Source organism: Sinocyclocheilus anshuiensis, unplaced genomic scaffold, assembly GCF_001515605.1.
Source record: "Sinocyclocheilus anshuiensis isolate Anshui unplaced genomic scaffold, SAMN03320099.WGS_v1.1 scaffold130, whole genome shotgun sequence".
NCBI lineage: Eukaryota > Metazoa > Chordata > Actinopteri > Cypriniformes > Cyprinidae > Sinocyclocheilus > Sinocyclocheilus anshuiensis.
Window position 1 is genome coordinate 57397 of NW_015544207.1, and position 14053 is coordinate 71449.

General features: G+C 36.8%; 1 protein-coding gene across 2 annotated transcripts in view; it reads left to right on the top strand.

Moving 5' to 3' along the window:
* Positions 1-872: 872 nt before the first annotated feature.
* Positions 873-14053, top strand: part of LOC107696975 (contactin-4-like) — a 91943-nt gene continuing 78762 nt past the window's right edge. For both annotated transcript variants that reach the window (XM_016497554.1, XM_016497555.1), the window contains exons 1-2: positions 873-969; positions 9076-9215. In XM_016497554.1, coding sequence (XP_016353040.1) covers positions 9161-9215 — 55 coding nt within the window. In that variant the 5' untranslated portion in view covers positions 873-969; positions 9076-9160. The remainder of the gene's footprint in view (positions 970-9075; positions 9216-14053) is intronic.

Consider the following 14053-nt stretch of genomic DNA (forward strand, 5'->3'; position numbering starts at 1 on the left):
TATATATATATATCCAGCTAAATAAACAGCTGTTATGATTGTTTTCACAGGACTGAGCTTAGTTATTCAACATATTAGGAAATAAATAGGCATAATTAATAATATACTTATTTAAGTCTTATTGCATAACCTTGAAAAAAAAAATACTAATTTCAATTTCATGTGGGCCAATTCAATTCAAATTTACACTCATGAATTGAAAAGGAGCCGGTTCCTCAGTTGTGGGTTTTGTGCCAATGCTGAGGGATATTTCATTTTCTCATTAATTCATGAGATACTTTAAAATGAATAGGTTTTCTAAATGTCTTTCCTTTCAGAGGAGAATAATACTGCTCAGTTTAATAGGCACTTCTTCCAACTTTTACCCAATATGAAATGTGCATATCAGCACAGGTCTCACACTGAGGAAATTTTAACCCTGATATCATGTGTTTAATCCATTATTGATGAATCTTCTAACACTTTTTACGACTCAAAAAGTTTTTTTATATCCCTCCCACTCTCTTTCCACGGGATGCGGTGTTTTCTTTCATCTGTGCTGATGAACTGACTGCAGACCAAGTGATGTGAAGTTTGTGTTGCGTCACAGCGGGGATGTGAGCGCGAGCGGTTGACGCGTGGCGCAGTGTGGACTGGATCCGCGCATTCACCTCGGTCTGTGAGGCTGAACTGAGGATACTTCGCGCATTCACCTCGGTCTGTGAGGCTGAACTGAGGATACTCCATGCGTAACGCGTTTGCTTTACTTCTCGTTTGCCGCACAGTAATCCAGTCGGGAATCACCAGCGCGTCTTAGTGTTTCTTAAGGAGTATCTTGGATTTCCGGAGGCAGAAAATAGCGGAAAGAATTCCTCTGTGGCAGTTGCACCTGTGAAGAGCGCTCGTCTCTGGCATTGTGGAATGGCTGGAGAGATGCTGCTGTTACAGTGGCAGACGCGAAGAGGCTGAAAACTGTGGGAAGTCAAACAGGTAAACGAGTTTGAGACAGAACAACACTAATAGTTTGGGGCTATTTAAAAAGAAGAAGAATAGACACATGACGCTTTATATTTAGGTGATATGTTATTCTGCAGTTTGTTGTGTTTATGTGCTTTGAGAAATAAGAGTTATAAGATTATGGTAGATCGTTCACAGAAGCAGATTATAAAATAGATAAATATTTTTGGTTTTTGTGGTTATGTTAGTGAATGTTTTTTTAATGTTAGTGAACCCATTTTCCTAATTGGGTCCAGTCTTAAAATAAAGGTGGCAATTAGAACAGAAGGGTTTTACAGACTGATGCAATTATACAGTAGGAAAATCATTCCAAGCTCCACAAAGTAGTTTTATTCTCTATTCTTTAGGAAACCATCAAAATAAAGAACCCATAACCAAAATACTGTTTTGGAAAGGATTTTTTTAACCTCTAAAGAACCACATAACCGATTCAAGGACCTATGAGGAACCTTTATTTTTTGCTATTGCAAACTCATCATTCAGATTAAAAATCACGGTCTCCATTCCACTTTTCATTTCATTAATATTGCATAATTAGTCCACATTCTTAGATTCTCTATTCTTAGATTCTCTACTCTCCATTTTTTACAACCATTTTTGGACAGTGATCCTCAGCATCATTAACATCTGTCCAGACACTGCCATGCTGCAGCCTATGGACCTCTCTCAGTTATCCATCTGTGAATTAATTATAAAATATAGGCCTTGGAAGAACTGGTTGGAATCGGTTCCAGTCTGTCTAACCACTAAAATATATTTGTGGAATATCATTAAAAATGTATCCTGCCTGCTAAATTACTATTCCACTTGTGTTTATGATGCCACTAGAGACTTGGGTTGAAAGGAACCCTCCTTTTAATGGTGTGATTTAAATAACTGCAACCATGTTTGAAGCAGGATTGATTGATTGATTGATTGATTGATTGATTGATTGATTGATTGATTGATCGATCGATTGATTGATTGATCGATCAATGTTTTTTAGTGTTTGCAAACTGACTTTACTCACGGACAAACCTCATGCAGCATTTGATTAGAGGTTTTTGAAATAGATTTATTTCACAAGAAGAATCTCACATATGAAAGTTGTATTTCTCTTGACAATGGGCTTGATTTAAGTCTTTCACAATGCCTCATCCAGTCTGTGTACCTCTCTCCCATAGTTATTCTGAAGATTAAAGAAGCAGTGACAGATGTTAAATCCAGCCTTGCAATCAAATAAGACAATGCATCTTATTTCTTCTTTTTTACAAAAAAATAAAATAATTTGTCATTACATGGTTTTATGTGTTAAACCTGTATTTTGATCTGAGTAATCACAATCTTCATATAATTAGAATCTCTAATAAAAGTATTTATTTTTTCATGTTTGGTGTTATTTTCTCAACACTTGATATACAGCATTAGGCAGAGTATGGTTAAATTCAGGCATTGTTTTGTAGAAAGAATAAATTCCAGAATAAAAATTAGCACTCATTCATACATAGCAATAATTTGCACTAGAAGTAGAGACAGTTTTTGCTGCACTCTGCTGGCTTGTCAGAGAATAAAAAACACTGGATGATTTCTCAAAGCATCATTAGGGAAGCCAGATTGTTTGCACACACCTCTGTGTTGATGCAAGACAAGGGGGAAGAGACAGGGAGGAAGGCTTGTCTTCTGTGACATATTACATTTTCCCCTTCTCCCAGCATTGCTTGTTGAGTCACAGAGAGCTGATGTTTATATGCAGCAGGTCGAGGCTGAGGTGTGAGATGTGCCATACCTGCTGGATGCTTGCTTCAAATCTCTGCACCACCAATTTCACAGCCAAATAATACAGTTTTTGTCAGAAACTGCATGAATAGTTTCAGTCTGAGTGCACACCTCTGTCATTAAAGAGAGAGAATAAATTAATATTCGGGGTCTTGTGCCACAGATGCTGTCGAAAATCATTTCAGTTTATCCCTATGTTGGTAAAAACAAGCAAAAAAAATTGTACTGATGCATATAAACTTACAATGGAAGTCTACGGACCAAGTTTCCTTGCAAACTTGACCCATAGACGTCCATTATACGGGAGACAGTGGTATAATATGAACAGAAGTGTGAATGCAAACCAGCAGATTCTCTGAGGTGCTTCATTCAAAATTCAGTCATATCCAGCTAGATAATCTTGTAACTGTGGTTTCTTGGCTCTTTTGGATGCTGAACATTAATTTTTCATTCACACCCTCTAGATTTGAGTTCAGTTTGAGTGCACAATACCAGCTGGAGAATTTTTACACGCTCCTCGACCGTGTTGTCAACCGCTACTCTCAAATGTTCATGTCAGCTGAGGTTTTAACAACACCACAGTTCATTTTGCACTCTAAAGTGTGCCAACCTACGGTTGCCTATAGGTGAAATCATGCTTGGGTTTACAGAGAAACTCAACGATGGTGTTGGTGGATCAAGTGAAGTCAAGGGAACCAGATAAAAGATTTAGAGTGTTACTTTCTACCCACGATCGAGCCAGATCTGGGAAGAGTGGGTGTCTATCTCATTTATGTTTAAAAAGTAGAGAGCACACGTACTGTGCATTTCGTGTGAATCCTATGAACAGCAGAGTGGAGATTCTATTAATACAGACTTCATTGAAAAATTGATGGATTTCTAGACAGAGGTAGCACCAAGGTCAAGCTCACGTCGGCACTTCCTTTAAAGCCACACACTGCATGCTTTCCGGAGTCTTGCTCTTAGACGTGTTTTTGTGGTGTACGAATGGGAGTTCTGCGCCTTATTCTTGCTCTCTTTTGTCCGATTGCAGTGCAAATGTGAATGTCTGCAAATATTCCAGACAGATCCCATTTCTAAAGCATAAAACATGCCATATTTTGGCTTTTATTATGGCATCAAGCAGAATTTAAAGGACAAAGAAATTCTCTGTGGGCTCATTTTCAGCTCAGAATGTTGGCTGTGAGCGCTCGGTCCGCAGCATTACAGTGAGACATATATTGCATGTTATGTTCACAGCTTTGAAATGCATCCACAAGCCATAATGGATGAACTGCCAATCACACAAACAAAGCAAACATTTAAAGGGCCAATTGCATGCATGAGTCCTGATAGTATAGACAAGTTTTTACAGAGGCGTGTGATAGTTATGCTGTCATTTTCTAGGTTTATGTTAGTGCCATTTATTGATTTCATGTGGATACACAATAGATGGTTAATTATGCTTTTTCTTGTTTTGTGTCCACAGATTTGTCACATGTGGATGCCTGAGTACTATTTTTGGGTCAAAGTTTAGCCTGGTAAATTTACCCCTGCTGTTAGGAAATGGCATGTAGCAACCTTATGTGGAAAAAAAGGGCTGTTATCCATTGACAGCTACTGAAAAGTAGCCAAGTATTCTAGCAAAAAAATAAATAAATTAGCAGCATATGATTTGCAACTGTCTAAGATGAATAGCAATGCTAATGGCTAATTCTCTCAAGGAGTTTTTAACATCTTTGGATGTGACAGATGAAGGATGTTTTATTTGTGTCCTGCCAAAAGACTTCACTCGGTTAGGTAAAGATGTGTCGTTATCATGACAATTGTTGGCTAGATACTAGTTTTAATCTGCCCTTCATTTCAGTCCCTGCTAATAGGTCTGCAATTGGTGTGCATTTAAGCATTTGATTTTTGTATGGGCAATACATTCAAATTTGTTGTGCTGCGTAAAGCACCTGCTTATTGGATGACCATTGTGAGGTGAAGCCCCATTGAACATGGTCATTTTCAGCCCTTATTACCAATTGCACTTGGAAGTGCTTTAGGAAAATAAATAGTAATGTTACCATATGGTACCAAAGCTAATCAAGAATATCCTTTTCGAAATTATGCCACGGATAACACAACCTAATAAAATATCACATAAAATTAGAGAGCTTGCAAAACAGTGTTCAAAGGATTAACAGAGTACACCCAAACAGTTTTCATTTTTACAACATATTAATGTTAATGTTGTATTGCGGTCGTTGAATTTGATTGGGGAGGCAAAGTCCCAAAAGCGCTGATATGTTTCTGTCATGTGACATTTACGGCTCATCCACGATATTTAAAGGGATAGTTCACCCAAAAATGACAATTATGTCATAAATTATTGGTCATTCCAAACGCGTAAAACCGTCGTTCATTTTCAGAACACGAATTAAGATATTTTTGATGAAATCCGAGTGCTTTCTGACCCTGCATAACGACTTTATTAATTTCTTCTCTTCCGGGTCAGTCTCCGCTGGGCATTCACGGGAGTACCACAACACATGTGTCACATCAGGAGCTGGCGTTCTGATGTAGAACCTGGATGTGCTGCACTTTGTTTGCAAGCAGAGAAATGCACACGCATGCATCGACTCATAGTGCTGTCGTTAATGTGCCTCAAAGACTGACACAGAAGAGAAGAAATTATTGAATAAAGTCATTATTTTTTGGTTTCTTTGCACACAAAAAGTATTCTCGTAGCTTCATAAAATTACTGTTGAACCACTGATGCAACACTATTTTAACAATGTCTTTACTACCTTTGTGGGACTTAAATGTGGTCGTTGCGTTTCTGTCTATGGAGGGTCAGAAAGCTCTCGGATTTCATCAAAATATCTTAATTTGTGTTCTGAAGAAGAACCGAAGGTCTTACGGGTTTGAAAACACGTGAGGGTAATTAATGACAGATTTTTCATTTTTGCATGAACTATTTCTTTAATATACCATACATGGTATGGATCATATCCAGTGATCAAGATTTTTTCTTGCAATGTTCATGTGTCACTGTATTCACTTTAAAAGTCAGGAAATTTTGTGTAAGTGAACTGTAAAAGTCACACGAACTAGGACTTTTCCTTTTTTTTCACTCTGTAGTTGACATGTTCAAGATCATGTGCATTATTTCTGGGATTTTTAGAGACTCTTTCTGTAAATTACATTGCTGCACCAGTAGGTGGTGACAAGTGACTGTGTCAAGTGTCTTTATGAGTGAGTCTTTGAATCATCCACTTAAACAATTCATTCAAAACAGTATGACTGTATCCAAAATTGTCACATACACCCTCATCGTCACCCTCACTATTCCCTACATTCCTCTACTAAAATATAGTTCACTCAATGAGTAAATAAAACCTGTGAGGAAATTCGGACACTGAGAGTGCTAGAAGTGCTGCAGATGCCATCTTCTGGCATGACGTGGTAATTCATGAGTTGCTATGATACTATGTGCATGTATGTGCTCGAGTTGCTTGCTGTTGAGTGTACATACACACGTTATTGAGGTGCATTGTAGGATTAAATGAGTTCACTATAGATAATGTCGACTACAGTATTGGACGCCACTGCAAATGGCTATCAAAATGTGCACTACGTAAGGGTACAGGGTGAGATTAATTCAAGAACGGAAAAAGTATGAGGGAATCATTGAATCACTCACGCAAACATTTGTTTAAAGATGCTCATTCTTTCAGGAAGTAAACATTGTTTGCAGCAGATTGATTCGACGCTGACTTCATTTGGAAATATTTATGTTGGCAGAGCAAAGAACACAATGTAACTAGCAATACTGTCTCTAAAATGTGTTTACCTTTTATTATGTTACACATTAACTGTTCACTGAACTGATGTATACAAGCAATATCTCTATTGGAATTGTTCACTGCATCTCTCCGAGTCTGCATTCATGGCCATATCAACATGCAAAGTTGATTCTGCTTTTGGAACTATTTTGCTGGCAGAACAAAATGAAACAAAACAGCCGGTAATATTATCATAAATACTTGATATAGAGTGCTGCAGGAATTACGTATTTTGTAGGCAAAAAAAAAAAGAATAATAAAAATAATAGTGTTTCAGCATCTTTGGTTCCATCATCCTGAAGTCTAAGTTTTTTTTTGAATGGGCTTTTGGTTAAATGCCTGAAATTAGGTCTGTGGTTAACACATATTCAAGATATTTCACATTCTACATGAAATCTTTTTTTTTTTACTTGTCTTGAAATAAGCTAAATTGGACTACAGAGGTTGTCGGAGACATTAAAGGGGTCATATGATGCTTTTTTAAAGATCATTATTTTGTGTACACTGCACGCTCTCTCTCTCTCTCACACACATACACAAACACACCATGCATTGAACAGTCAATAGCAAATACTTAAACTAATAACAAAACAGTAGCTGATTCAGAAGCGCCAGATTGTCATAGCAAAGCAGCATCTCCCTGACGTGGCTGCTTCAACACTAACTGCGGTTACTGAAACCACGCCTTCTTTCTTTGCGTGAACATTTGGGTGGCGTTATGCAAATATTTCCACATAGTGAGGTAGATATGTGGGGGCGTGTTAGAATGAGCCATTTTAGGGGGGCGTGGCAGAGTCTTAACTTTGATAAAGAATATCTCTTTGGTTTTGAGACTTTAGTCTTTGCTAAGGGATCTTATCTATGCACAATCAGCTTGTAACACTCCAAAGAGAAAGGAAAACTTGAAATCGCATCATATGACCTCTTTAAACGTCCTTACAATGAACAGGTAGACTCATCTAACTTGTGTTCATTTGTGAAGATTATCATGATAAACTAAATGTTTAAAAATCACAAACATTTGATGGTCACAGAGCTTATTGTCTGCAGTAACCCTGAAGAAAAAAATCCTATTGGGTTTTTGTCAAGGGGAACCGGTGTGATGCTAACTTTGAGGTTGGCCTACAAAAATACTGTACATCATCACTGCAGCACTCTATTAAGTTCTTGTTTGCAGAGCTGTTCAATATCACTCTTGCAATTTTGCTATTGTACTGACAGAATCTGATTTATAAACTTCATTTTAGTTTCATTTTCAAAGAATATACTGTACAGAAAAGAGGAAATACTTGTGAACTCACTGAGTGAGTGCTTGAGTAATTTTGTGTTAGACCAGATGTGTGAGAGCTAGTTACCTGAAGTCTCCCCTCCAGATGATATATCTGTGAAGGTCAGAAAATGGCATAAGAAGATTTGTACCTTGAGTCGAGTTCTTAACCCTCCTAAACGCCTTTGTGTGTTGTATGTTGGGAGAAAAGGTTTATTTAAGTAAATGCTCTAATTATAGCCTTGAGTATTATCAGTGTAGATACGCTACACAGTCAGTCAGCTTTATTTTTTTATGATCAAAGATTAAAAATATTTTTCACAGTATCTGCAGTAAAGTATTTCTAAGGCATTGCTTAGACTTCTCAAGGTCTGTTTGACAGGTATTGATCTAAACACTAAAACTTTTTTTTTTCACATTTTTTTTTTCACATTACAGGAATAGTTTTACTCACACTCAGGCCACCCAAAATGGAGTTTGTTTTTGCAGCGAAACAGATTTTAAGAAATTTAGCATTACATCACTTGCTCACCAATGGATCCACTGCAGTGAATGCGTGCCATCACAATTAGAGTCCAAACAGCTGATAAAAACATCACAATAATACACAAGTAATCCACACCACTCCAGTCCATCGATTAACATCATATGAAGACAAAAGCTGCATGTTTGTTAGAAATAAATCCATTATTATTAAGACGTTTTTAACTTTAAACTCTTGCTTCCTCTATCCATATCCATATTATGCTTTCTCACGTGAAAACAGTTGTCTCATCTGAATCAGGAGAGAAATATGCACAGAACAAGAAAAAACAAGTCTAAAACAAAAAAATATGTCAGTGGATTTTGATATGAGAACAAGGGATGGACCTTTTCACTGGAGGAAGCGATGTTATGGATTATGGACTCATATTCTGGCAGTTAATACACATTACTGTTAAAACACCTTAATGATCGATTTGTTTCTTATAAACATGCAACTTTTGCCTTCACAATATATTAATTGTTGCAGTCGTGTGGATTATTGCGATGTTTTCATCAGCTGTTTGGACTCTCATTCTGACGGCACCCATTCACTACAGAGGATCCATTACTGAGCAAGTGATGTAATGCTACATTTCTCCAAATCTGATTTCATAAAGAAACAAATTCATTTACATGACACACAGCTAGAAAATGTTGCTGAACATGACTGCTTTAGTCTGGCGAACTCTTTTTAACTCTTCTCATCTTGTCTTTTGATTTCAGGGCACAGAGGACCAAGTCTGGACAAAGACGGCATTCTATTTACCCTCAATTGAATGTGAGCTCTCGCTGACCTCCAATATTTAAAATGGGGTTGTCATGGAAACTGCTGGTGCTGCATTTATTCATGGGATGCCTTTCAGGTAAGCATCCTAATAACCTCCTCTATAGACTTTCCTGTCTGTTTCTATGGCATACATTCGTCCTTGTCATTTACTATTAAGGGCAGACCTCCCATTCAGGGATGACTCCTATCTTCTGGAACCAATTAAAGGTTTCACTTTGTTTATGAATGCTAAGGCCATCCAACTCTTCCGGATGGGCACAGCGATGAAGTGAGCAAAGACGTAATATGAGTGATAGTCAGGCCATGGGGTGGTTGTTTATATTCAATAATGTATATTACATAAATATAAAGTGGTCAAGATGACATGGTTATTAATTGAAAGTGGTGTTTTCTTTGTAGTGCAGGTCATTGTGCTTTAACAGGAAAAAGACTGGAGAATAGGTGATTTTACATTTATGGCAGTGGTGAAAAAGTGCCAATATGTTCTCCTTGGCAATACTTTATTTCTGTCTGGAATTATGGGATTGATGTTTAGGCTTTATACTCATCCATTTTTTGTAGAATGTACATTTGACATATTTTCGTTGTCACTGAACTATATGCCTCCTATACTCTGGGCATTATACCATGGCAGCAGACTTCTTGATTTAAAGACCACCTTGCTTTGTGTCAAAGTTGGAGAAAAGATGTGATAATATGTAATTTAACCAGCCCTCTGAGAGACATGAAAATGTTAATGTGCAAATGAATCTACCAGCCATTATTTTATTGGAGAACACATTTTATGTTCTCATTTAGCCAAGTGGAAGCACAAAAGCCCCTTTATTGATTTCTTTTTGATGAAGCAGTTACATTGTCTTTCAGTAACTCGGAGGGTCAGACTTAATTTTAAGTCTTTTTTAAGTCTCGATTTAAAAAGGGCTGTATACTCTTTTACATGATCTTCACTCCTGCTGTGTGTGATTTTCGAAAGCACTCTTCTCTCCGCTACCGGGTTGTTATGTTGTGGAATTATTCAGGAAAAAGGTTCAGCTCAATATAAACATTGCAGCCAGGCTTGTTGACCCAAAAGCAGGGCATGTTGTTACACGTTTATATTTGGGTTAATACGTCATAATGGGAACCTGCGTTATTGGCTTTTTTTGCAAAATGAAAAGTAATCAGTTATGCACAAAAAAACTATTTATTAAAATATTAATAAAACAAATATATTGTTATTAATGTATTGCATATAAATCACACATAACATCTAACACAATATATTTACTTTCATTTTATAGTTGACTTGTCTGAATTTACGCAAAGTGTGGTTTTATTGTGTTTACCAACAGCTGAAGCATACATCTTAGAACATTGGAGCTTTGAACTAGGTTTGAAAAACATACCCACCGCTAGAGAAAACATGCATTTATGTAATTGGATGTTTGATTGAAAACCTTTTTGTTACTAAGCTATAGCTCTTGTGACAACTAGCCTCAGTCTTCCTTATTTAAACAATAAGTAGTATATACTAGGGATGTGCATCTCCATAACTGAGGCCGATGCAATATGCATCTCAATACATAGACAACGATACGATACATTCAAGATACATATAAAGCAGCTACCGATGTGATGCAATACGATTCACCCCTATTACGATGCAGTGCGATCCAAATTCGATTCGATTCAACAGAATGTGATTCAACGCAATGCAATGCAATGGAAAAAAATATGATGCTATGCAATCCAGTATGGTACAGAAAAGTTTGCTTTTATTTTTTTGGTTCAGACAGACAGCAAATCATAAATTAACTTAAGTGCCTTCTGAATTGATACGTGATACGTCATATTCATGTAGCAGTGGTGGTGACGAGAGAATGCGCTTGAAAAACAGTGTAGAGAGGGGAAATCAATCTACGTATAAAATATTGGTCAAACATTATTGGTCACTTTCCAAATAATAAAAGTATAGCACATCTACTATAATTATATATAAATAAATAGTTTTTTACCAATGCAAATATGTTTGAAACAATGCATCGCGATACGAATGCCTACTTGTATCCGATGCACACTTTTTTAAATCGATGCATCGCATCGTTAACTTTTATGCCGATGCACCGATGCAAATCGGTGAATCTTACCATCCCTTGTATATACTGTGGAGTAAGAGAAAACACAAGTACTCTATTGAATACTGATTTTCTTCGCATTAAAGGCACAATATGTAAGATTTTTTTATTAAATTATCCAAAAACCACTATAACAGTGTTATATATTTTGTTGACTTGTGTACTTACATTATCCCAAATGTTTTGAAGAATGTTTAAATCCAGAGAAATAAGCAATTTTAACTAGTGACACGGACCGTGTCCATAGTGTCATTGTGTCGCCTGCCAATTACGTCATAACCCCTTGATTTCCGGTTTTGTTTTGTAGAAAACATGGAAACACCAAAGACGCTTTAATATGTTGTGCGCTTTATTAGACCGGTGACGACAGCACAGAGTAGCATAATAACAGAACTTTCAAATGTATCTAGTATGATAAAACAGCGCTGCTTTACCCCACATACACACGACCAGAAGGAGCGGAAGCGGTCGACTGTGGCATAATAAAAGTTCAGCTGCTTTCGAGCCGTGTGTCGCGCTCGTTCAGCGGCCTCGTTTCGCTTCGACGGCTTTCAGCCTCACCCTGCTTCATTCTACTACGTTAATAAATCATTAGCTCATCCATGAACATGATTCTGCTTTCGAGCCGTGTGTCGCGCTCGTTCAGCGGCCTCGTTTCGCTTCGACGGCTTTCAGCCTCACCCTGCTTCATTCTACTACGTTAACAAATCATTAGCTCATCCATGAACATGATTTCTGCCCGAGTTGCGTCGGATTGCATCGGCTGTGGGGATGAAGACGACAACTCCCACGATTCCACACTCAGTCACGGCGTCATCAAACTACACCTTTGCCTCTTTGTTTATTTTGAATGCGTGCCCCTCCAGCGGCGAAAATTACATATTGTGCCTTTAAATGTCAGTTTTTTATTATTTAGTCTATTCAGAGAGACTTCTACCAGTGGTGTTCATGATTTCAAAATAACCGTTAATGTTTAATTGATACTGATAATCTTACAGCATTGTGAAATGGTAATGATATTCATAACAGCAAACCCACTAGAAATTATTATTGGATACCTGTGTGATTTAATTGCCAGCACTCGATACACTCTTGAAATAAAATAAAAAAATTACATCTAGATGTGAAAATAGACATGCTAAATGGCCACTAACTGCATTCATTTGCTTTGTCTCTTCAAAACTTGACTAAAATCCTGTGAACAATTACACCAGTTAAAGAGGTTGCATTAATTTCTATCTTTTGAGCATATGGCGTCAGGTAATTGTAACTGTGGTAGAACATAATGGACGCAAGGATATAATTGTGCTTGATTAAATGTGCTTTGATTGAGAAGTAGAGGCACAAAACACAAACAGCACAATCAGAGAAAAGAACTAACATATCCGTAGTCCTGATTAATTCAGTTTAAATGCAAAACATATGATTTGTTTCTCACCAGCTGCCATACTGAATTAGATGCTGTATGATTTTTACCATTTTGGGAAGCTTATTCCCTCTTATTAATTTTCATCTGGGAGCAGATATATCAAAGAGGAAGACACTGGTGCGATGAAGGGAAATCTCATTTTGAACCTGTGAACACATGGGCACCACAGCTCAACGTGACATAAAAACATATGGCAATGCTCTCACAAATGAAAATAATAGTGAGACCTGTAAAATGTATATATTAGACAGCATTGGACCATAAGAAAAAGTACACTTTAACATTAATTTATAAAGTGTACTTATTTTGAAAAAAAAGTGCTTTGAAAAAAAATATACTGACTGTAATGTTTCAGACACTTAATTGCAAGTTAGTTCAGTTAAATTAAAAAGTTTAAATTTATATTAAATGCAATCATACAAACATTAGAGTGCTTTCACTTACATAGGACTTGGGAATAAATGCATTCTTGTATGAAATCTTATAATTATTTCTATTGTCTTTGAAACATAAGTGTAGTGCTGACCAGCATTTATGGTAAACTAAAATATACTTCAAATATTTTCTATCTAAACTTGTATGTCATGCATTTAAATTTATATTTGTACAGCAAGTATACATTTGTAATGCTAAAGTTAAAATTATTAACTTTAAATGTAATGTCAAATAACACACTACAGTTTATTAATTATTATTGTTTAGTATGTTAGTCAACACATCAAAATACGTGTAATTCTTTAAAGAACGACAAAATAATATTAAAACAAAGATTAAAAATGTACTTTACATTTAAACTTAATTTGGCATTTTTACAAAGCACACTTTTTAAAAGTATACTTCAGGAAAGTGAACTCTAAATACACTTAAGAGGCCTTTTGTTTAATTAAAGGGGTCATATGATGTTGCTAAAAAGAACATTATTTTGAGTATTTGGTGTAATGAAATGTGTTTATGCGGTTTGAGGTTCAAAAAACACATTATTTTCCACATACTGTACATTGTTGTTTCTCCTCTATGCCCCGCCTTTCTGAAACGCATCGATTTTTACAAAGCTCATCGGTCTGAAAAGCAAGGTGTGCTCTGATTGGCCAGCTATCCAGTGCATTGTGATTGGCCGAATACCTCAAGCGTGTGACGGAAATGTTACGCCCCTTACCATACTGTGATGCCGTGTCCCAGAGCGACGAGACAAAAACATTAAAACCCATTATAAACGAGGCGTTTGTTGCATCCAGTGGGGACATAATTATGGATTATAATGTATTTTTACGTGTTGCGTTGCGTATCGCGCCGCGTAAACATAAAACCATGTCTGCATTTCTGATCGGAGAAATGACAAACAACAAGCCCTACTCTACACTGCCCAAAAAA